The sequence below is a fragment of the Mauremys mutica genome, chromosome 1, assembly GCF_020497125.1.
Source record: "Mauremys mutica isolate MM-2020 ecotype Southern chromosome 1, ASM2049712v1, whole genome shotgun sequence".
Taxonomy (NCBI): Eukaryota; Metazoa; Chordata; order Testudines; family Geoemydidae; genus Mauremys; species Mauremys mutica.
Genome location: NC_059072.1, coordinates 316442156 through 316464610, shown reverse-complemented (window position 1 = coordinate 316464610; position 22455 = coordinate 316442156). Strand labels below are relative to the sequence as shown.

The 22455-nt window shown below is 38.7% G+C and overlaps 1 protein-coding gene across 1 annotated transcript in view; it reads left to right on the top strand.

Moving 5' to 3' along the window:
- The window catches only part of BRCA2 (BRCA2 DNA repair associated), an 83098-nt gene that overhangs the window by 31364 nt on the left and 29279 nt on the right, over positions 1-22455 (top strand). The window contains exons 12-20 of the mRNA XM_045016348.1: positions 1141-1233; positions 3582-3651; positions 4132-4565; positions 5581-5774; positions 7899-8086; positions 10400-10570; positions 10883-11237; positions 11920-12075; positions 17842-17986. Of these exons, the coding sequence (XP_044872283.1) occupies positions 1141-1233; positions 3582-3651; positions 4132-4565; positions 5581-5774; positions 7899-8086; positions 10400-10570; positions 10883-11237; positions 11920-12075; positions 17842-17986 (1806 nt within the window). The remainder of the gene's footprint in view (positions 1-1140; positions 1234-3581; positions 3652-4131; positions 4566-5580; positions 5775-7898; positions 8087-10399; positions 10571-10882; positions 11238-11919; positions 12076-17841; positions 17987-22455) is intronic.

The window sequence follows — 22455 nt, the reverse complement described above, 5'->3', positions numbered from 1 at the left end:
GCTGGCTGTGCAAGGGAGGTTGCAGGCACCTTGTGCCATACAGACCATTTTCTGGCATACTAATTCCTCGCCTCCTTCTACTGAGCAAGGACTTGCTCCAAGGTCTATAGTAGTTTATGCTCCCCCCCATAGATATTACCATGGAGTGAATCAGGCATATTGTCCACAAATAAGTCTCTAACAAAGTATCTATTGTATGACATTTTAGAAGCACTCCCAACAATGCTACATGATAGAGCCAGACAGGAAAAAAGTTTGCAAATTAAATCATCAGGATCCATCACTTCTGGAAAAGGTTTTAACCATTTAAACTGATTTGACAAGAATGTTTTGATAGTATTTAGTGTAGTTCTGAGAGAGGCAAAAACCCCCTAAACAGAAAACCCCAAATCTGATAAAACTTTGCTAATCATTCCACATACACAAGCTATTTCCCTACATTAGTACAATGTGTAGGTTGCACTGACATCACTATCCCTGTAGGAAAGCTGCTTTATAGATATGCAAAAGCAAAGGTAAATGAAAACTTTTTGTTTAAATGTCTTTTTAATTAAGTGTTTGGATAGTCAGCAGTTTTAAAATTGACCTTCGTTTTTAGTTGGGAGGGTTTAAGGAAACATTTCTCTTCACCTTGTGAATTGCTAATACTATGGTAATAAGGATATATAATAGTGCCTAAGATAATAGTGTCAGTCAGATTTGGAATATTCTTCTTTAAAGATTTTTGAAAAATTTCTCTCTTTATATTCAAACTTAAAATTATTTATCATGTTCAGTTTTGGCAGTGATTTTTTTCTAAAACACTTTACATAGTGTAACAGTATTTCAAATCAAGTTATTTGAAACAGGCATGATATATGTGTATAACAGAACCCTAAACAAACTGCATTCTGCTATTTTACATCCTTCTCTTTGCTTTGATTACTAAATAGAAGAAGCCAAATTGTGGGAAAAGATATCTGTACTAAATGGAAAGACATTTTAAGTCAGAGTGTGGTCTGTAAAGTTTCTAATTTCAGTTTGACACAACTCTTTTTAAATGATAAATTTAGAAGTTCAGCTACTATGTTATAGTGGGAGAGATACTGAACTGAAGAGAAAATTATTTTTTAAAATTGGTGTATGGAATTTATTTTTCAGGAGAACCTCCAATTAAAAGACAACTATTACCTGAATTTGACAGAACAGAGAATCCCCACAAATCTTTGAAAGCTTCAAAAAGCACTCCAGATGGTAATTTTCTTTTTCTTTTTTATATATGATATAGTAAATTGTCATATCAAGTGTCATTTATAGTTCTCTTTTGAATAAACCAACACAAAAAAGTTAATGAATTAAGATTGCATAAGCGCTTTTCCTATCAACACACATGAAAAATCAAGGAAATCACCATTTAAGCAATATTAACATCTGTGCTAACCTGAAATCAGATGCCTTACCACACAAATATAATACTGAAGTATATTCACAGCTTATCTCAATTTAAAAAAAAATCTATCACTTCCAACATACAATCATCCATAGTACATGCATCCAGTACCTCAAAATCTTACTCAGACTCTCAAACTGCAACCTCAGTAAGATGAGGATACTTGACCAATAGGTGCATTTTAATGTAAAATTGTATATTATTTCTACATAAAAAGTTGGAGGTCTGAGTTAAAACATATTAACACCTCAGATTCTTTGAGGAACATAGCTGCAGAGAGATCTTAACAGCCCAAAGAGATGCTCTTTTAGATACCTTGAGACATTTTTATGGAGGACCTTGAAGACTGGGACCAAGAACATAAGAACGGCCCTACTGGGTCAGACCAAAGGTCCATCAAGCCCAGTATCCTGTCCTCTGATAGTGGCCAATGGCAGGTGCCCCAAAGGAAATGAACAAACAGGTTATCATCAAGTGATCCATGCCTTGTCACCCAGTCCCAGCTTCTGGCAAACAGAGGCTAGGGACACCATTCCTGCCCATCCTGGCTAATAGCCATTGATGGACCTATCTTTCATGATTCTACCTAGCTCCCTTTTGAACTTGACTTGGTATTTTGTGGGGAGTCAGTGTAGTGACCAGACCACTGGGGTTCATGTGCTCTTGGCACCTGGTGTTGGTAAGGCGGGAGGCTGAAAACTAATTAGATTAACTGATCTTTTTTTAAGGACTGTCATCCTATCTAGATGTGCAAAGTTGCAGTGATCCACTCTGGAGGTCACAAAAGCATGTATTACAGTGATGAAATTGTCATCTGACAATTTTATAGCATTTAATAGGTGGAAGAAGGCATTTTTCAGAGTGGCAGTTACTTGAAACTTTAGTATAAGTGAGGAGTGTAAAAAGGCCCATAGTGTATTGACCAACTGACCTGGAAGCAGACTCCTTTAATAGTGAGTGACTTGATAGCAGTAGATAGCTCTTGGAACCATTTTACACATTCTACTAGCATCCCTTCCATCTTGCCTTGGTTAAGTTTCTGCCAGTTATCTTTAATCCCGGTACTGATTGCAGCCAGCCACATATTGTGATATTTGGGAGAGGATACTAGTTATGCCTTCTGCACTGGAAGCGAAGCCAGGGATCATCTGCATAATGTTGATGTGAGATTGTGGTTTCCCCCAGTTTGCTTCTCACCCAGTGTCTTCATGTAGATGTTAAAAAGGATGTATTAGGATTTCTTTGGCACCATTAGTTTGAGCTAGACCAGCTATAAAATTGACCAAAAGACAAAAAATAATTACTGTAAGATGTACTCACACGTGTCTAAAATACTGAGATGTGAAAATTCTAAGCTGTCTACTATTGAGCTAATCTGAAATATAGCAGGGCTTAACATTTCCAGTCAGAAAGAATGCCTGTGGACCAGGGGGTTTCTAGCAGCAGGCAGGTGAAGAGACACACACTATGTCTACACTACCGCGGTAAGTCGACCTACACTACGCAACTCCAGCTGCATAAATAGTTACTGCAGGATCTACACCGCAGAGGGTCGATGGGAAAAAAATCTCCCGTCGACTTAACTTAGTCTTCTCGTTGGGGTGGAGTACAGGGGTTGACTGGAGAGTGATCTGCAGTCAATTTGGCAGGTCTTTACTAGACCCGCTAAATCGACCACCGGTGGATCAATCTCAGAGCGTCAGTCCGGCTGTAGTGTAGACCTACCCACAGATCTGTGCCAAAGGAGGCTTTGCTGCTGGTTTCTAGGAGCACTGTTAGGCAAGCATGGGAGATCTAATAATAAGAACTGCTCTCACAATAATAGTAGCTGTGCAGGTTTTGGATCTGGGAAGCATATCTGAGCTCACTTGTCAGTACAGCAAAACTTACTTTTCACTCACTAATGGTAACCAAGGATACCTAAATATTAGTCTCTTTAAAAACAGAGGATTTTATATTAAATCAGTTCATTTTCTTAGAAAATAAAAAAGGAAAGAAAACTGTTTATTGACTCTGTAGACTTGTATTTTATTTATATATATTTATATATATATATATATATATATACACACACACACGCGCTCTCTCGCTCTCATATGTTCCAGAAACATCACGTGCCATTGAAACATACTATATTTTAATTATTTTTTAGGCACAATGAAAGACAGAAGGAAGTTTATGTACCACATTCCTTTAAAACCTGAAACTTGTGTTCCTTTCAGGTAAGAAAGAAACGTGTAGTATAATTTAAGATCTATTTCTAAAGAATTGCTTAACAGAATATGAGGTGAATATGTTCTTGTGGACTGATTTTAATCTTACTACTAGTAATTTGCTACACAATAATCTCAAAAAAATGCTAATCAATTTTAATTCAAATTATACTGAAACATCATTTAAATTTTTGCCTTAATATAAAAATGCTGCACTATTCCATGGAAATTCTACATCTGTGTTCAGATTTTATTTTTCCTAGATATAAAATGTTGTATTAGGCAACCTGATTTCTTTGAAGTAATAAAGCATTAGCGAGTTCTAAGAATTATTTTATGTGAATGTAATTGAAAGTTGTTTACTAAATGGGAGGCTACTAGATTAAAGAAAGAAAATTATATAGAATGTCAAACTTTGTTAGGTTTTGTTTGAAAATATACTGATAGCCAAGCTCAATTATATGTTGTTCAATATTTTCCTCTATACAGTGCTACTAAAGAACGACAAGAAGTCAAGAATCCTAATCTTACTATACCAGACCAGGCTTTTAAAGGATTTAAATCTAAATCTGACATTTTCCAGCATCATATGTTAAGACAGTCTTTAAGTGGTACATCAGGTATTTTTACTCCATTTAATAAGATTTCTGCTGAAGAAAGTGATAAAAGAAAAAATCTGCCTGTATTAAGCAAAACTACCAAAACTTTTGTGCCACCTTTCAAAGTTAAGACAGATGTTTCTACAAATGAGCAGCATGGCAGCAAAAGACTTCACTCGTTGATTAACAAGAATATGAATAGAGATAAAGAACTAAAAGACGTCACAATTCAACCAAATACTGGAGAGACTGAAGATTATCAGTCAGAGGAGAAAGATTGCACCAACCAAGTTACGGCATGTATTTTAGGAGATGGTGATTCAGGTATTTTCAGGCAAACTTTTTTGACCATTTATCTGTTGTGAGCAGTAATTGTTTGAATATAACCTTTAAGCTTTTTACATATTATTGAGAGTTTATTGCTTTTATTTTTAAACCTATACATAGGAGTATTAGGAAATAGAAATTTAAAGGTAAAAAACTTTGTTCAATATGTGATTGATTTGGTCTGTGATATTCATAATGCTGCATTTTCATTTATATGTACATTTTGAAAGTCAGTCAAGGACTTGCTATACCTTTGGACACAGCAGTTCTTGGAAAATAAGGTGTGTGACAGCTATTTGAATTTCATTTAACATTTGGTTATATATTTTTGTTTAGCATACAGCATTCTAGGCGCTGTATAGAATGGTCACTTGTAGTATGTTTTATTTATGTACGTGCGTACGTTTATTTTGTTTGCTAATGTTTTTAAAATTTAGGTCCAATCCTGCCAAATGCTCATGGCCAGCATTTTCCAAGAGGCATAAGGGAATTAGGTACTCAGCTTTCAGTGGGAGTTGGGCTTACCTCTTTTAGGCTTTTTTGAAAATCCCAGTCAGTGTGTGTAACTTCACTTATGTGAGTAGTCCAGATTTCTTCAGTGGGACTAATTATGTGCATAAATTTATACACATCTATAAGTTTTTGCAGAGTTAGGCCCATTGTTTACAAGGAAAAGGTTGCTTTTTAAAATCTCAAGATTATAGATTCAGAAATGATTGACTACTTTCTATTTATTTAATGTTTTCAACAAAAACAAACGTAGATGCTAGAATAAAAGATTGTTTAACTTTGAAATGCACTCATTGAATTTAACATTTGAAAATGTTTTAAATGAATGATACTTCTTAAATAGTTTTGATTCTGTATGTTTGCTCTGTGGCAAATTCTAAAAATCATTATGCTAGCTAAAAAAATCATGCTTGTTACCCACTTGCTTTTACTGAATTGAGTTCATATCCTAAATTAACACACAATTGAAACAAGATTTGATGTGTGGTGGGTTTTTTCCTAGCAGATTTGATGGAAATGATTACAAACCTTCACTGTGCCAGAAATCTGCAAGAGATGAGAATTAGAAAGAAACAAAGGCAAAATATTCGCCCACAGCCAGGCTGTCTTTATCTCATGAAAACATCTGCAGCAAAAAGGATCTCTCTGAAAGCTGCTGTAGAAGAAAAGTCTCCTAGTACTTATTCCATTGAACAGGTGAATCTTTATTGTATTATTCAAAAAGTTTAGCTAATTTTGAATATGTGAATTTAAGTGAAATACGTATCTCCTTGGATTTTATAGCCAAATATTACAGCAGTACATTCACTAAGGTAGTAATCACAATTAAAAAAATTAACTAGTACATGCAGTCATTTTAGTTTTAAGAAACTTTTGTATCTCTATGGCCCTTCAAAAATTATATTACAAAATAAGAGAAGAGCAAATTACAAAGGTAAACTGAGGGGCTGTAAATCTCCCAGTGAGATGGCTCTTAACCCACAATAGTTAATCCTAAAATGAAATTTCAGCCTTTTATATAACATGTTCTGATTTCTGCTGAGATCCTACTAGTGATTTTTCCTCTTTTCTGCTACCTTGGAGCCAAGTTGGTATCAGAAGCCTCTCTTTCCCAGCAGAGCAAAGGAGCAGAATCTCATAGTCACCCCTTGTTCTTATTGGCTGTGGTGTTTGGTTTTGTTTTTTGTAATTCATGTGTGTGACATCACTCCTATAAAACCTTTAGACTTTCTCATAGCCCACAGTGTGTGTAACATACTTGGCTTTACTAGAGAATTGATAGCGTTAGAAATGATTAACTGAAAAGCCTGGTAATAGGTGACATGTATGGATTCTTAGGCATGAATGTAGTAAATTGGGTTCAGATTTTATTCCACCTTCTTATTCCACCTTTTTTTTTTTCTAGCTAAAATGACAAGCTTGCCATTATAATAGAGAAAAAAGATCTTTAGGTTCTTATTTAGGCAATTTATTTTGTTTGAAATATTTTACTCTTTGGTGTTTATATTCATTTCCTTTGTAACCTTAGGACAAAAGGGCCCAATTCAACAATACAAAAATATCCATGTAAAATCTTTTACTGCTGATTGAGGATCTTATACTGTTTATGCAAATTTTGTTTAGAAATGTTTGATAAGTGAAAATTTTAGATTAATAGATTATAAAGACAGAAGGAACCATGGTGAAAATCTAGTTTGACTTCTTGTGTAATATAGGCCCTAAGGCTTCCCTGAATTAATTCCTGTTTGACCCAGAGCATATTTTTTTAGAAAAACTTCCAAGCTTTCTTTTAAAATTGACAGTGATGGAGATTCCACCTCAATCTTTGGTAACATTGTTTCAATGGTTAATTACCCTCACTGTGAAAAATTTACATTTTATTTCTAATTTGAATTTATGTAGCTTCAACTTCCAATTACACCTCTACCCCAATATAACGTGGTCCTCGGGAGCCAAAAAATCTTACCGCGTTATAGGTGAAACCGCGTTATATCGGGTAGGGAAGGCTGTGCCTCCCCAAACAGCCTGGCCCCGCCCCCTGTCCAACCCCCACCTACTTCCCGGGCTCTGTCTGACCTCTCAGAACCCCCGACCCATCCAATCCTCCCTGCTCCTTGTCCCCTGACCACCTCCCGAGTTCCTCTGCTCCTTAATCAACCCCTGGCCCGGCGCCCTTAACACGCTGCTCAGAGCAGCGTGTTGGAGCCATCCCTAGAGGGGTGCGAGGCCCGGGACAAATCAGCATCCCTGCTAGTCTCCTCACCATCCACCCAGTGCTCCTGCCTGCCAGGCCACCACTCGCCTCCTCACCCCACCTATCTGCCCGCCACTCGCCTCCCCACTAGTCTCCTTACTGTCTGTCCAGCACACCTCCCCGTGTCCACCCAACTGCCGTTCTCCTGCTCACAGTCTTCCCGCCCACCTGCCTCTTCACCCCCCTCCTGCCAGCTGCTCACCTCACCCCGCTTGCCCGCCCACCTCCCACCCTGAACACGCCGCTCAGAGCAGCGTGTTGGAGCCAGACACGCTGACCTGACGGAGTGTGCAGCCCCGCCCCCCAGAGCGCTGCTTTACCACGTTGTATGCGAACCCATGTTATATCGGGTCGCATTATATCTGGGCAGAGGTGTAATATTGATAGAAGTTCCTCCTCTCTGCTTGGATTACATATTAGTTTTCCGTGGCAGATGAGAACTGCACACATTTAAAGGAGATGTTTTACAATAACTCTATTTAACAAGAAAATTTTCTGGTTGCTGAAATGCTGCTTGTATCGGATAGTTTTTCTTACTTTGCTGTCTCTCACTTGATCATTTACAGCTGCATATATATGGTGTTTCGAAGCACTGCATAAAAGTTAACAGCATAAATGCAGAATCTTTCCAGTTTCTCATCCAGGATTTTTTCAGTAAGGAGTATTTACTGGCTGGACATGGAATACAGCTTGCTGATGGAGGATGGCTTATACCTACTGATGGGGGAAAGGCAGGGAAAGAAGAATTTTACAGGTTTGATTATGAGTTTGAGGGAAAAATTATTCCTATATTACTACATGATATTACCCTAAAATGGGTTCCCAAAGTTGGTTCACAGCTTGTTCAGGGTAAGTCCCTGACGGGGTGCGAGGCACTTTATTTACCTGAGCGTCCGCAGGTACGGCCGCTCGCAGCTCCCAGTGGCCGTGACTGGCCGTTCCCAGCCAAAGGGAGCTGTGGGAAGCAGTGGCCAGGAACGGCGAACTGCAGCCACTGGGAGCTGCGAGTGGCCGTACCTACGGACGCTCAGGTAAACAAAGCGTCTTGCAGCCCACCAGGGGCTTACCCTGAACAAGCTGCGAACCAAGTTTGGTAACCCCGCCCTATGATAAAACCAGTATACACAGTAAGTGTTTATAAGACGGTAGCTACTCTCTTACTACAGGTCATTAATGCATATTTTAGTCTACTTATGCCATTGTACATAAGAATATTTTAAGCCTTTGTATTTATGTGAGGCTTAATATGTGCAATGAGTCATTTGTCCTTTCTCCACTGTGGTGATATGCAAATAGGAATATAGAAGGTTGGCTTATATTAAAATCAGGAGCATATTTTGGAGGGGTTTTCAAGATTCATGTAACTTGGAAGCCTGCTGAATCTTTTGATTGAGATCTTTTGATATTTTTCAGGTTGGAGGGAAGGAGGGAAGGTTTTTGTTGTTTGGTTTTTGCATGATGGGTGAGAGAACTTGCAAATCTTCCAGTTCAATTATTACTCTCTCTTCCCTTGCAAAGGGAAGTTGGATTTGTAGAGTGAGATCCTGACTCCACAAAGGTCAATGGTAAAACTCCTGTTGATTTCAGTGGGTCCGGTTTTCATTCATACCTTTTTAAAGTTATAAGAAAGGCCCGAAGGATTTTTCCTTTCTACATTAGAAATTCAGGGTTTGTCCACTCTGGAAGCCTCTGAATAACTGCAGTATTGGCAAGATTATGACATGGAGATGACCCCTCTCAGCTAGTTTGGTTTCATTTTCTCATTTTTATTCGGATTAAAAACGAGTGAGTTTTTTGTTAATACCTATCTTATTAAAACACTTGATTGAAAAGTTCTCTTAAGGATTTAACACCCCTGCCCCTCAGAAAAAGGACTAAAAGCCCTTGATCCTCAACTGTGAGTTGTCCAAGGAGTCTGCCAAACAAAAACAAAAAAAAGCAGGGGGGAGACAAGACATTCCTAAAATTACTAAGGAAAACAACTAGCGGGAAAAAATTGTAACTTTTCTTATTTGAGGGGGGAATAAGCTGTTTAGGGCTTTTTTTATATACATTGTTAGTAGTTTGGTTTAGATTATCAATTAGCAAAATGTCACATAGCTTGGCTCAATCAATTTATTAATCAGATAGATCAGCACAGAAGGGTTTGTACGTTACCTGTTTCAGGGAAACAGTATTGCAACAGTTCAGTCTGTCCCAAAGTGTGAGCTTAATTTGACTTACATTTATAGTCCACTTGTTTATGACGAGTAGAATATTAAATACACCTTACTCCTTTTTTCTTATCTAGTTTCATACCTATATTTTCAGGATACAAAGATATTTGTACCAACCATAAACAATAACATTCCAGATATCAGTAGACAGTAAAGTAGGTTTAGACAGTAAAGAAATAAACTGTTTTCTACTCCCAGCACACAATTTATATGTAACATTCCTTAACAGAACATACAACTTCTGACAGAAAGTAAATTTCCACAAAAAATCAAAGCATTCTGGGAATCCAGTTCATAGTTATACAACTTAGCCTAAATACAAAACATTTTGTAAATATACATAATATTGGCTAAGAAGGTATAAGAAACAAAAAGGAGGCAAACATAACTCTTTCCTCCACACTCCCCATCCCTACCCATTTGCAGGCCCCTGCTAAAGATCAAAAGTAAAATATACACACGCGGTGTAACTCTACTGTGCATTTTTATAAATGAATTATATTTTACCTTGCTACTGGCCATTTTGCAAATTAGTTACAACCCAAAAGACATCATATGAAGCAAAACACTGCACCTTCGGTTTTGATTATTTTAGAAAGATTTTTAAAATATTTTCTTTACTTGTCAACATTTTTCATATTTTCTGATTCAATGCCCATTCCTGATTTCCTCGATAAGTAGGATATATTAAAATATGTATTTTATCAGTAATTTTCCAGTACATGCACCCTTAGATGTATTCCTGTATCAGGTACCAAAGTACTAATATAACAGATTAAAATATTATTGAAAATACAAATTTGAACAACTTAAAATGGAGTTTAGTTTAATATTATAAAATTTGTACGCAGGGCACTCTGTGATACACCTGGTGTGGATCCAAAGCTAATTACTGAAGCCTGGGTCTACAACCACTATAGATGGATTGTATGGAAATTGGCAGCTATGGAAATCTCTTTTCCACAGGAGTTTGCTAACAGGTGTTTGACACCAGAAAGAGTGCTACTTCAGTTAAAATACAGGTAAGTGTACAGCAATATATTTAAGGTTTTTTCTGCACAGTAAGTTCTGTGAATTTTGCACACATCAATTTTATGTTTCTGAATCTGTTTGAATGCTTGTGTTATTTAACTTCATCCCTTTGATACTTAAAATATATCATAAATATTTGCAAAAATATATAGAAGTTCCAGTTTCTGCCAAGGGAGCTTGGTCATATAGATTGGTTAGTTATATTAAACTGTGGTTAACTTTAAAAGAAAATATCTTAGACCGTGTATATTTTTAAGTATATTGTGAATGCATTGTTTCTCTTTATTTTTTTTTTTTTTTAGATATGATTTGGAAATTGATAAAAGTCAGCGATCAGCTATCAAAAAGATAGTGGAGAGAGATGATATAGCTGCAAAAACACTCATACTGTGTGTTTCTAAAATCATATCATTAAGTGAAAACATGTCTGATATCTGTAGTAATAAAAGCATGGTGGAAAGCAAAAAAAGAGCAGCAGTGATTGAAGTTACAGATGGGTGGTATGGGGTTAGGGCTCTCTTGGATCCTCCTCTCCAAGCACTGTTACATGGAAGAAGGCTGACTGTTGGTCAGAAGATCATAGTTCATGGAGCAGAACTTGTGGGCTCTCAAGATGCATGCACACCATTGGAAACTCCAGACTCTCTTATGTTAAAGGTGAAATTAAGTATTACTGTAACTTGATTAGATGTGCATTTTGAGGGTGGTGGTAGTTATCTCGGCAGTGCCATAGGCGTAGATGGTGCTTTGCAGGCAAATAAAAAATATATTCTCTGTCACAAAGAGTTTGCAGTCTAGATTTGATGGGGCATGAAATGATAGAGGATATTATAAAAGAGAGGTAGGAAATGAAGGAAAGTTTTTATACAGCAAAGTTGTATCAAGTTACTACATGTCGACATTGTGTTCTTTAAATGCTTTTTAAAATAATTTGGTACTAAATTGCTCAAGAATGTGAGACATTGTTTGGGAGGGGGATGAAAAAAGTAGGTTGGGGGAAGGATTTTGAAGAAGAGAGGAGAATTTGGGACATAAGTTGTTTCTGGGGTATGAGATGCAAAATATTTTTATTTGAGGAGCTTTCTATTCTGGTATGAAGTAATAAGGCTGTTAGGTCTCATGGACACTCACTATTCACTAAAATACATTAGGCCGTCAGTTTGCATATCTCTCTATTCAGATGTGGTTCACACTATGAAAAAGTTGGAAAACCCTTAATATGTTCAGTTTCACATATAAGAACATTTTAGATTGAGAGTTTTCCCTCTAAATTCAATTACTTACTGATCTTTTTGGTCTGTGTGTGGCATTTTCACTTAAAAACACTTAATTTACTCAGATTTCAGCTAACAGTACTCGACGTGCTCGGTGGCATGCCAAACTAGGATTTCATCAGGATCCCAGACCTTTTCCTTTGCCCTTGTCATCACTTTTCAGTGAAGGCGGTACTGTTGGGTGTATTGATATAGTTATTCAAAGAACTTATCCTATTCAGGTACAGTATGAATACTTTTGGGCTAAAAAGTTTAATAAGATAATGTATCATTTGTGAAATACAAATGGAGTAAATTCTCACTTCATTATGTCTGCACTTGACTTAACATTTCAAGAGGAGTGTATACCTCAGTGTACCAACTATTTCAATTTATGCCTATTATCCTCTTTACTTTTGGCTCCTCAGAGCCTGGAGTAACAGAGAGTTTCAGAACTTTGTAATTTTTGAAGTGGAAGACTTGTTTGAGAGCGAGCTAAGGAAAAATGTTGATGAACGAACAACCTTTCAGCTCAAAGCAGAACAAACCAGACCAGTTGGGCTCAATTTGTAGCACACAGCACCACAGCATAGAAGTTAAAAATTAAGGAGCATTGTTAGGATTGCTGCTTGTTTTGCCTGAGTTGTTTGCATCACTATCTGACCTATTATCATTTTATTTTTAAATTTCAGTGAAAATAAGTTGTGAATGTATATAAAATAGAACAGAGACATTTTAAACGCCACCAGAAATTCAGACGGAATTTTTTAATATTCAGATACACGCTTCCTTCTGCAGGCCAGCATCTCCCACAATACTAAGAATGGGCTGATCCTGCTCCTCTCAATAATTTTGTAGCACAGCCCCTTCTCCAGCTTGATGGTAGAACTTCAACTTCTTCAGCAGGAGCTAGTGGCAGTTTGCATTGCTCCTGACCATTTTCTTTGCCAGCTTTATTTTTTTACATTTTTTGGATAGTAGCAAGCAACTTTTCTCCTTCTCTTTTTCGTCTTCTAGATTGCGTATTTAGCAATGTGGTGGTTTCAACCACCTGGATCTACTGCTGCAGCACTTCCTTGCCTCTGCTCCTGCCTCAGACATGGCTGAATTTTACCATGAACACAGAGCTGAACCAAAGTGGTGGCATCATCTGTGAGGCAGCTTTTACAGCTTATCAGAAGGCAAATTATGCCATATCTGTTCTCTTTCAGCCAGCCCTCGCACTGCCAGTGCATCGGGCTGAAAGTCAGAGCAACATGTTGGGACCCCCCTCCCCTAAGGAATGGCAACTCCAATGGATCCGATGAAGTGGGTATTCACCCACGAAAGCTCATGCACCAATATGTCTGTTAGTCTATAAGGTACCACAGGACTCTTTGCTGCTTTTACAGATCCAGACTAACACGGCTACCCCTCTGATACTTAACTCCAGTGGAGAATAATTTGATGTTTCTGATCATCTCAGGGAGAGAGTCTAAGGATGAGACCAGCTCCAGCCAGCCAGCTCAGGGAGGTAAATTTCACACAAGACCTAGCCCAGAAGGAAAAGACTCCTTAAGGGACATCATGTGTATCATTTCCCCAAGATACTGAAATGGATCCTCAGTTCCCTGGGGGAAATAAAGCAGGTCTTCTACACAACTCCTCTTCTCCCCTACAGGAATCAGTGGTTTCTCACAATGAGACCCCATCCTACAGGTAGTGGGGTGGTGTGACAGATAAGAGACATTGAAAGCGTGGAAACTTCAAAAGACTGACCTAGACAAATTGGAGGATTGGGCCGAAAGAAATCTGATGAGGTTCAACAAGGACAAGTGCAGAGTCCTGCACTTAGGATGGAAGAATCCCATACACTGCTACAGGCTGGGGACTGACTGGCTAAGCGACAGTTCTGCATAAAAGGACCTGGGGATTACAGTGGATGAGAACCTGGATATGAGTCAGCAGTGTGCCCTTGTTGCCAAGAAGGCTAACGGCATATTGGGCTGCACTAGTAGGAGCATTGCCAGCAGATCGAGGGAAGTGATCATTCCCTTCTGTTCGGCATTGGTGAGGCCACAACTGGAGTATTGTCCAGTTTTGGGCTCCCCACTACAGAAAGGATGTGGACAAATTGGAGAGGGTCCAGCGGAGGGCAATGGAAATGATTAGGGGGCTGGGGCACATGACTTATGAGGAGAGGCTGAGGGAACTGGGCTTATTTAGTCTGCAGAAGAGAAGAGTGAGGGGGGATTTGATAGCAGCCTTCAACTACCTGAAGGGGGGTTCCAGAGAGGATGGAGCTTGGCTGTTCTCAGTGGTGGCAGATGACAGAATAAGAAGCAATGGTGTCAAGTTGCAGTGGAGATATTCGGTTGGATATTAGGAAACACTATTTCACTAGGAGGGTGGTGAAGCACTGGAATGGGTTACCTAGGGAGGTGGTGGAATCTCCATCCTTAGAGATTTTTAAGGCATGACTTGACAAAGCCTTTGCTGGGATGATTTAGTTTGGGTTGGTCCTGCTTTGAGCAGGGGGTTTAACTAGATGACCTCCTGAGGTCTCTTCCAACCCTAATCTTCTATGATTCTATGACTGTAATACTGAGATATGCAAGACATTATGGGCACATGGAATATTCATAGACTTTTGCACCTATATGTATTGCTGTGAGGTAGGGATTATGTTCTGGCTCCGTGGGAGGAGGGTTACAGATCTTCCTCCAGGAACTAAAATTCACTTGGGAGTAATTACTGCAAATCCCTGGAAAGGCACACAACTCCAGAGAAATATCACAAACTGGAGGAATAGCACGTACTGGTTCAGATCAGCTTCAAGAAGCCCAGCAGACAAAAAACAAGCTTTATACCAAAAGGAGAATCCTGAACTGACTCAGTCCTTCTCTTGATCTACAAACTGACATGATACTTTAAAGAAGAGTGAAAAATCCTGCTTGAAGGGTTTGAAGGAATTTGAAAACCTGCTAGGGTCTCCATGTGGAAAGTGGATAAGACAGTAAGCTTAGCATGTGTGTAGGCAGTTTATTTTATTATCTGTTCCCTCTATAATGCTTTTATCCTAAATAATTGTATTGTGTGGACCGAAGGCTGTCTGGTCACTGGTAAATGCTGTCATAACCCTTAGGAGAGAGCAAAACTGCAAGTGCTGAACTAAAGTCAGACTGTTGGGATAAGCACAGTGAATTGTAAGGGGACTTTAACTGTAACACTCTGGTCTGGAGGGAAAAAGAACATGAAATCCTGCCTATAGAGAGATGGCAGCTAGAGGCCTGAGACCTTAAAGGGGTGCCCTGGAGGAGACCACAAAAGGAACAGAAATGCAGTTAACCCAGGAACTGTGGCAAAAGGAGACCTTGTTGAAGATGATGCAGAGGTAGGACTTGAGAGGCCTCAACGTTTTCGGTAAAAAGAGACACAAGATAGAGACATACACTCCTGGATAGTGGTCAAAAATATAAAAAGGGAAAGAAAAAAATTACAAGAAATCTAAGACCTCTGACTCAGGTTTCGCCACATCTGCTCAGGATGGGAGAGCTTTCTGTTTCAGGCTCTGAGCAGAGCATGGAAAAAAATGCATGGAAAGGTCCAACCAGAGCAGGTACCTGATGGGAAGCCCAAAGCCAAGTACCTGCCAGGCAAGTCTCTGCTTGAAAAAGCAATCCCGTTGTATTCTTCTTTTGAAGATATGATCAGAGATAAATGGGATACCCCTTAGAAGCATTAGCATATCAGCAGACATGCACTTATATACTACAAGATGCAAGAGCCCAAAAATGCCGTCACAACAAAGGGAGAAGCTACAATGCCATTAGCAAAATATATGATAATACCAACCAAAGATACAACTGATAGTAAGGTGGAAATCACCCTCAAAGGGATTTTGAGTTTTCCTTTGTTGCCCTCAGTGTCCCTGGCCACTTCCTCCTTTGCAAGAGCCACCCCAATGTCCTAGCTGGATGACCCAAATACCCCAGACAACAAGGACCAACCTGACTTCATCTACCGTTAAGAAAATATCCCTAGCAACAGTCTTTGTGGCAGATATCTCAGTGGATGGTATGAGATTCTCAGCCAGGGCCATCACATCCAGTTAACAGCCAGGTACCAAATGTGGTTGTGCCCATGGATGGCAGATGCCCACTACAAACACATGCTGTGCTCATCCAAATTCACAGGCACTGCTCTATTTGGAGAGAAAGTGGGTAACATAGTGGTGGACAGTGCATCTAAACAAAGCAATTCCTCCTCTGCCCGCATGGCATCTTGAGAAAGGACTACAAGCCCAGTGTCAAAGGCTTCAAGGATCCAAGCTATCCCTGGCCAGTTATGCATGTGGAGCAATACAAGGCATCAGATTAATGTCTACAAGATCTATCACAATATCCTGGGCAGAAAAAGCTTACGCTTCCACTGAGGAAATCTGCAAAGCAGCAACTCTATTAACAACTTTTGTTAGATTCTATAAGGTGGAATTTCTTTCCTTTGTGGGGGTCTCCTTTGGAAGGGAAGGTGCTGCATGTAGTGATCCAGAAATAGTTCCCATTTTGGCATTTAATTTCAGGGGGAGACTTCCCTGTCTCAATCTTTCTATATCCCTTCCTACTTATGTGCATTGCTTGCTACTTCCCATGTGTCTCAGAAATGTGGGAGACAGTTGGCTGCAAAATGAAGAGTTTCTTATCCAATCATTTTCTTTCTGTTTAGCAGCATCTCCCACAATTCTACTCTTCCTGTATGACTTATTAGTCAATGGACAAATTTAATTTTTATATCTCTAGTTTGTGAGCCAGTTAATGTAGTGTATGTGGTTTCCTGGTTGGCTCTGAAATTGTTACTAATATTCAAAGAGTTCTTACACAGTTTTGGAATGAATAGTCTGGCAGCAAGCCAGAGAACGGGATGTGATCAGCACAGGCTGTGCTACAATGTTTTAATTACCACTGGAACTGCAAAAAGGAGGGAAACCATTCACATATCTCAGAATTGTGGGAAGTGCTGTTAGCAGAAAGAGCATACTCAGCTAAGAAATTTCCTATTATCGTTTCCTTTTGTTTTGCTAGTTTTCTTGCAAATAATTCTCTTTGAGATAAAACAAAGTTGTCCCTTGCTTCCAACCCATGCTCTTTGTCCTCCCTGGCATCTTTTCACCATTAATAATGCTAGGCACTTCTGTTGTCATGGTTCCTTTTAGAGGTCCAATTCCTTCAAACAGTCCTTCATGAGTAAAAATTTGTACTATTGCTTTCAGTCTTTGACTCTTCCCTCACTTTTAAACTGCAACAGAGATAGTTATTGTTCTTTATAGCTGTCATCTTAACTAAGCCACAGCCCTGAACTTTGGAGTTATCTTTATTAATTTTCAGTGAGCAGATAAAAATACAAAAAAATATAAAATTATTTATAGCTTGTATATGTTCCCAGATACCATATACTTCATGGAAGCTCCAACAGAATTATGCAATTTTATAATTGATCAGATTCAGATTTATAATCATATAAACATAACACAATAAGGTGGAGATTAAAATAGTAAAATGGGAGAAGATGTACATGAGGAGGAAGGAAGATTAACCAAAACCAAAGGGAGCTAGAGGGGGACATGGCAGCTAGACAAAATGGAGGTCTGGCATTCTTTGAGCACTCTGTTGTTTGTATTCAAACATATCTAAAGAAACAGGTTCCAGATGTCTTCGATTTCATATAATGGATTCCTAGGGCAGTAAGATACTTTTTTTTTTTTGGCTGCTAATTCAGACAGATCTGAATACCCTCAAGTTTTTGTGGTGAAATTAAACCCAGTTTAGCAGGTGTAATGTCAGATTTTAACCTAAATTGAAAATATTGCAATAGAGGGAGAGGATAAGAGTTTTTCAAAACTGAAATTAAAATTTATGAGCCTCAAAAAATTGGCCTTATTGGAGGGAGAATAGAATTTTAAAAGATGGGGTTAGGGTAATTTAAAATAAATAAATAAAAGCATTAATTTTATATGTGAATTCTTATTCCAGTGGGTGGAAAAGATATCAGCTGGATCATATGTATTTCGTAATGGCCGAGCTGAAGAAAGGGAAGCTGCAAAGCATGCAGAGAATCGACAAAAACACCTGGAAGCTCTGTTTTCACAAATCCAAGTGGAATTTGAACAGCATGAAGGTAAAACTGTTTGTTTCCAAGTATGCAGTGTAGTTGTAGTGTAGTGTAGTTGTAGCTATGTTGGTCCCAGGATATTAGCGAGACAACGTGGGTGAGGTATTATCTTTTATGGGACCAATTTCTGTTGGTGAGCGAGAGAAGCTTTTCAGTTCACACAGAACTCTTCTTCAGGTCAGGTCTTCTGTTTCACTGTCTCGAAGATATTCTCGTTGTTACAGGAATGTGTTGTGTGAACATGAGGATCTTGTTTGTAGAGGATTCTCCTTTATGCTGAAAAAGGAGTTTTCCTGAAGTTCTTTGGGAGATGATACTAAGATTTTATGCCAAGTCTGAATGCAGTCGTTTTGGTTTTTTAATGTTATTTCTGAGATGTTTAAGGCAACTCTGATGGCATCACACGTAAATAATCATCAGAAATACTACAGTAGAACCTCAGAGTTATGAACACCTCGGTAATGGAGGTTGTTCGTAACTCTGAAATGTTCGTAACTCTGAACAAAACATAATGGTGGTTTTTTTTTCAAAAGTTTACATCTAAACATTGATTTAATACAGCTTTGAAACTTTACTATGCTTTCCCTTTATTTTTTTAGTAGTTTGTTTAACAAGTACTGTGCTGTATTTTTTTTTTTTTAATTTGTGTGTGTCTGTGTCTTTGCTGCTGCTGCCACCTGATTACATACAACCTGGATTGTTGTTAAATCATAGAATCATAGGACTGGAAGGGACCTCGAGAGGTCATCTAGTCCAGTCCCCCACACTCATGGAAGGACTAAGTATTATCTAGACCAGGGGTTCTCACAACAGATTTTTTTGGTGGCCTCAAAGTGCGGCCACCAACTCTTGCTGGTGGCCGTGCTGACAATTTTTTCTTAAAATACTTAATTACCTTTAGAAAAAACAAATATATATGCACATACACATGTCCAAATCATTGTAATTTATTGAATATTTTTGCAGACTCGGTAATAAAAATAATGTATAGTTGTCTCTCTCCTTTACAGGACCTTAACAGAATAGAAACACAAATAAAATGCTCTGCAGGTTCTTGTCTTTTTTGTTGTTGTTTCTTTTGCTTTTTTTGGTTGCTTTTGTTAAAAGACTTGCTAGCTAGTAAGTCTACTGCTGTCAAAAGTGGTATTAATAAATATACAAATATCACTTTTCACAGCAGCAGACTTACTCAGTCCTGGCAAGCCCGAGGACAAATTAAGCCTTGGATAGGGAGTTCGGTAGGGAGGATGTGGGGGACATCATGCATGACGGGCTGGCGGGGGCCAGGGATGATAGAGGGTAGCCCTGCATTTGGTGGTTTGAGCCCTGTGACCAGAGCCTGCTGCCTGCCATCCCAGAGTTGGAGCCCAAGCCTACATCCCAAGGAAGGTGGGGAACTCACTAGCTGCCTGCTCCTCTAGCATTTGTGTCTCCTGTTGGTGGCCGTTGGGGGAGAGGGGGGGAAAGCAGTGGTCCTGCCAAGGAGGTTGCGGCCGCAAGAAAAGCCCCTGGTGGCCACATGCCTTAGACTCTTCAGTCTATCTTGCCGCCCTGGCAAACTGGATTTAGTGATAAATGGTTACTTAAACCAAAAATCACTCAATATTCAGGTTGCTTCCAGTCCCAAGAGACCAGTCACTTACCCCAGATTGATCTGTATCTTTGATCTCACACCAAAGACAACGCCTGTAGCCAATTCTGTAATAAACTAACTTAAAGGTTTATAAACTAGAAAAAGAAATAAGAGAATTATTTCCAGGCTAAAGCAAGCAAACATAAACAAAAATGAGTTACCATCTATGATTTTTAAAGATACTACATCTCTGTCAATTCAAGATGGCTTTCAGGGCGGACCCAGAGGGTAACTCCTGGGGGTCTCTGCCTCTCAGTTTAGAGTCTCTGGCCCTGTCAGAGTTCAAACAGCAGAGAGATGTAACATCTTCCTGTGTCTTTTTTTCCTTTCTGTCATTCAGCCTCCAAGTCCATAGACCAGCTTCCTTGCATGTGGTATTTCTAAGATGCGATAGGGCCATTAATCAGTCCTTTGTATTGCGATGTTCCCGTCTGATTTTGATTGTTCTTCTGGCTGGTGGCAGAAAACACTCTTCCCATCTGAGTTCAGAAGTTTAGAGCAAATATTTTCAGTTATAAAGCAAAACTTACGTATTTCCTTATAGCATGGAATACAGACATTACAAAATAAGTTTAATGCATTAGCAATTTACCAGCGTTCTATAGAGTCTAAACACATTCTTATAAGACTAATACCTGTTTTGAGCAACACATAAGTGAACTGCTCTGGTCTCCAGCTATGAGTTTGTCATTTCTTAACTAATGCCTGCAGCCTTGGTACCTGGCCTGCTAGTGTCACATACCACTCCCTAGTCTTTGTGTCATCTGCAAATTTTGTCAGTGATGATTTTATGTTTCCACTGATAAAAATGTAAAATAGCATAGGGTCAAGAACTGATCCCTGTGGGACCCCACTAGAAACACATTCACTTGATGAGTCCCTGTTTACATTGCATTTTGAGACCTGTCCATTAACTAGTTTTTAATCCATTTAATGTGTGCCATGTTCATTTTATGTCATTCGGTTTTTTTAATCTTTGTACGGTACCAAGTCCCATGCCTTACAGAAGTCTAAGTATATTACATCTACACTATTATCTTTATCAACAAAACTTGTAATCTCGTAAAAAAAAAAACACACCCCCTTAATTTTACAGAGTCTGTTTTTTTTGCCATAAACCATGTTGATTAACATAAAGAATTAAAGGAGGACAAAATAGTTCATTATTTGAGTCCTGTATCATGTGCTGTAGTATTTGCCAAAGATCAGTGTCAGGTTGACAAGCCTGTAATTACACAGGATGTCCTGTTAATCCATTTTAAAGATATAACACACAACATTAGCTTTCTCCCTGTCCTCTGGAACGTCTCCAAAGTTCCAAGATTTATTGAAAAGCAACATTAATGGTCCAGTGAGCTCCTCAGCCAGCTCTTTTAAAACTTTTGCATGAAAGTTATATGGACCTGCTGATTTAAAAATTCCTAACTATAGCAATTCTTATTTAGCATTCTCCTAAGTTACTATTCGAATGAAAAGTGTTTCATCACATGATATTACTTATATAATCTGTAGAAGCAGCAAAGAATCCTGTGGCACCTTATAGACTAACAGACGTTTTGCAGCATGAGCTTTCGTGGGTGAATACCCACTTCTTCGGATGCAAGTCTCAAAAGCTCATGCTGCAAAACGTCTGTTAGTCTATAAGGTGCCATAGGATTCTTTGCTGCTTCTACAGAACCAGACTAACACGGCTACCCCTCTGATACTTATATAATCTGATTTTCCTAAGTAAAGAAATATTTTCTCTTTTCTGCATTAATATTGACAATTCTACCATTTTTATCTAGTAAAGGACCAATTCCATTGTTAAGGGTTTTTGTTTTTGTTTTTAATGTACTTATAACTCTGCCTTCATTGTCTTTAATTCTGTTGGCCATAGAGTTCTCCATGTGTCCTTTTGCGTCCTTTATCAATTTTCTACAATTCATAACTTCTGATTTATATTCATTGCTATCAATTTGCCATTTCTTCCATTTATTATATATATTTATGAGATCAAGATATGAGGTGGAATCAAGTGATTCGTCTACTCCTACCAAGTCCTGGGGAATAATCCCTTGCTAACTACCCATGATTGCCTCAGCAAATCTGATTTAAGATCAGACATTCTGCCTTCTGGGAGCAATGACCGTGATAATGAGAGACCAATCAGCCTTCTTTAAGCAAAATATTATTTATTAGAATAAAAGCCTTTAAGAAAAATATACTTTAAACATAATAAACTAGCCTTTATGAATGCCTACTTTTCCCTAAAACTTACCGTTCCCTGAATCTGGGAAGGTCCAGCTCCTTCAGACTCCTCCATCGAGCCTGACAACGTGTCTTTCTTTCAGAGCTCATTGACAATTGAGCCCCACTTCTATTTCTGAGAAGCTCTTTTTAATTTTGTCCTTTTCATCTCTAGTTTCTGGCCTGGCAAAACAGCTGTGTCACTTCGGCCTGGAGCCTGGAAGTATGCCATTGTCTTATAATTGCCACCTCAAGTGTTTGGCAAGAGTTTGCTTATCTAGGGGAGACATGTTGCCTTTCTGTTTGTTCTTCCTGCACCCCCTTCTTACACTATAGCAATACATTTGTACAGGAAGGTCTTATAACCCAATATACAACAACTTCCCTTCACTGACTAGGTCCCATATAGCATCCATAAAATTGTTACATCTCATAATACTACAGGAACTGCTGAGTAATATTATGTATCAGCTCCTTTTCCCTCTACCCTACACAAAGAGGTCCTGACTTGTCTTGAATCAACACACTGACATAGATTCCCATGCCATTAAAATATAAAAGTAAAGTAGTTCAGCCACCTAATTGCACCTAATATTTTATCCCTCTTATATGA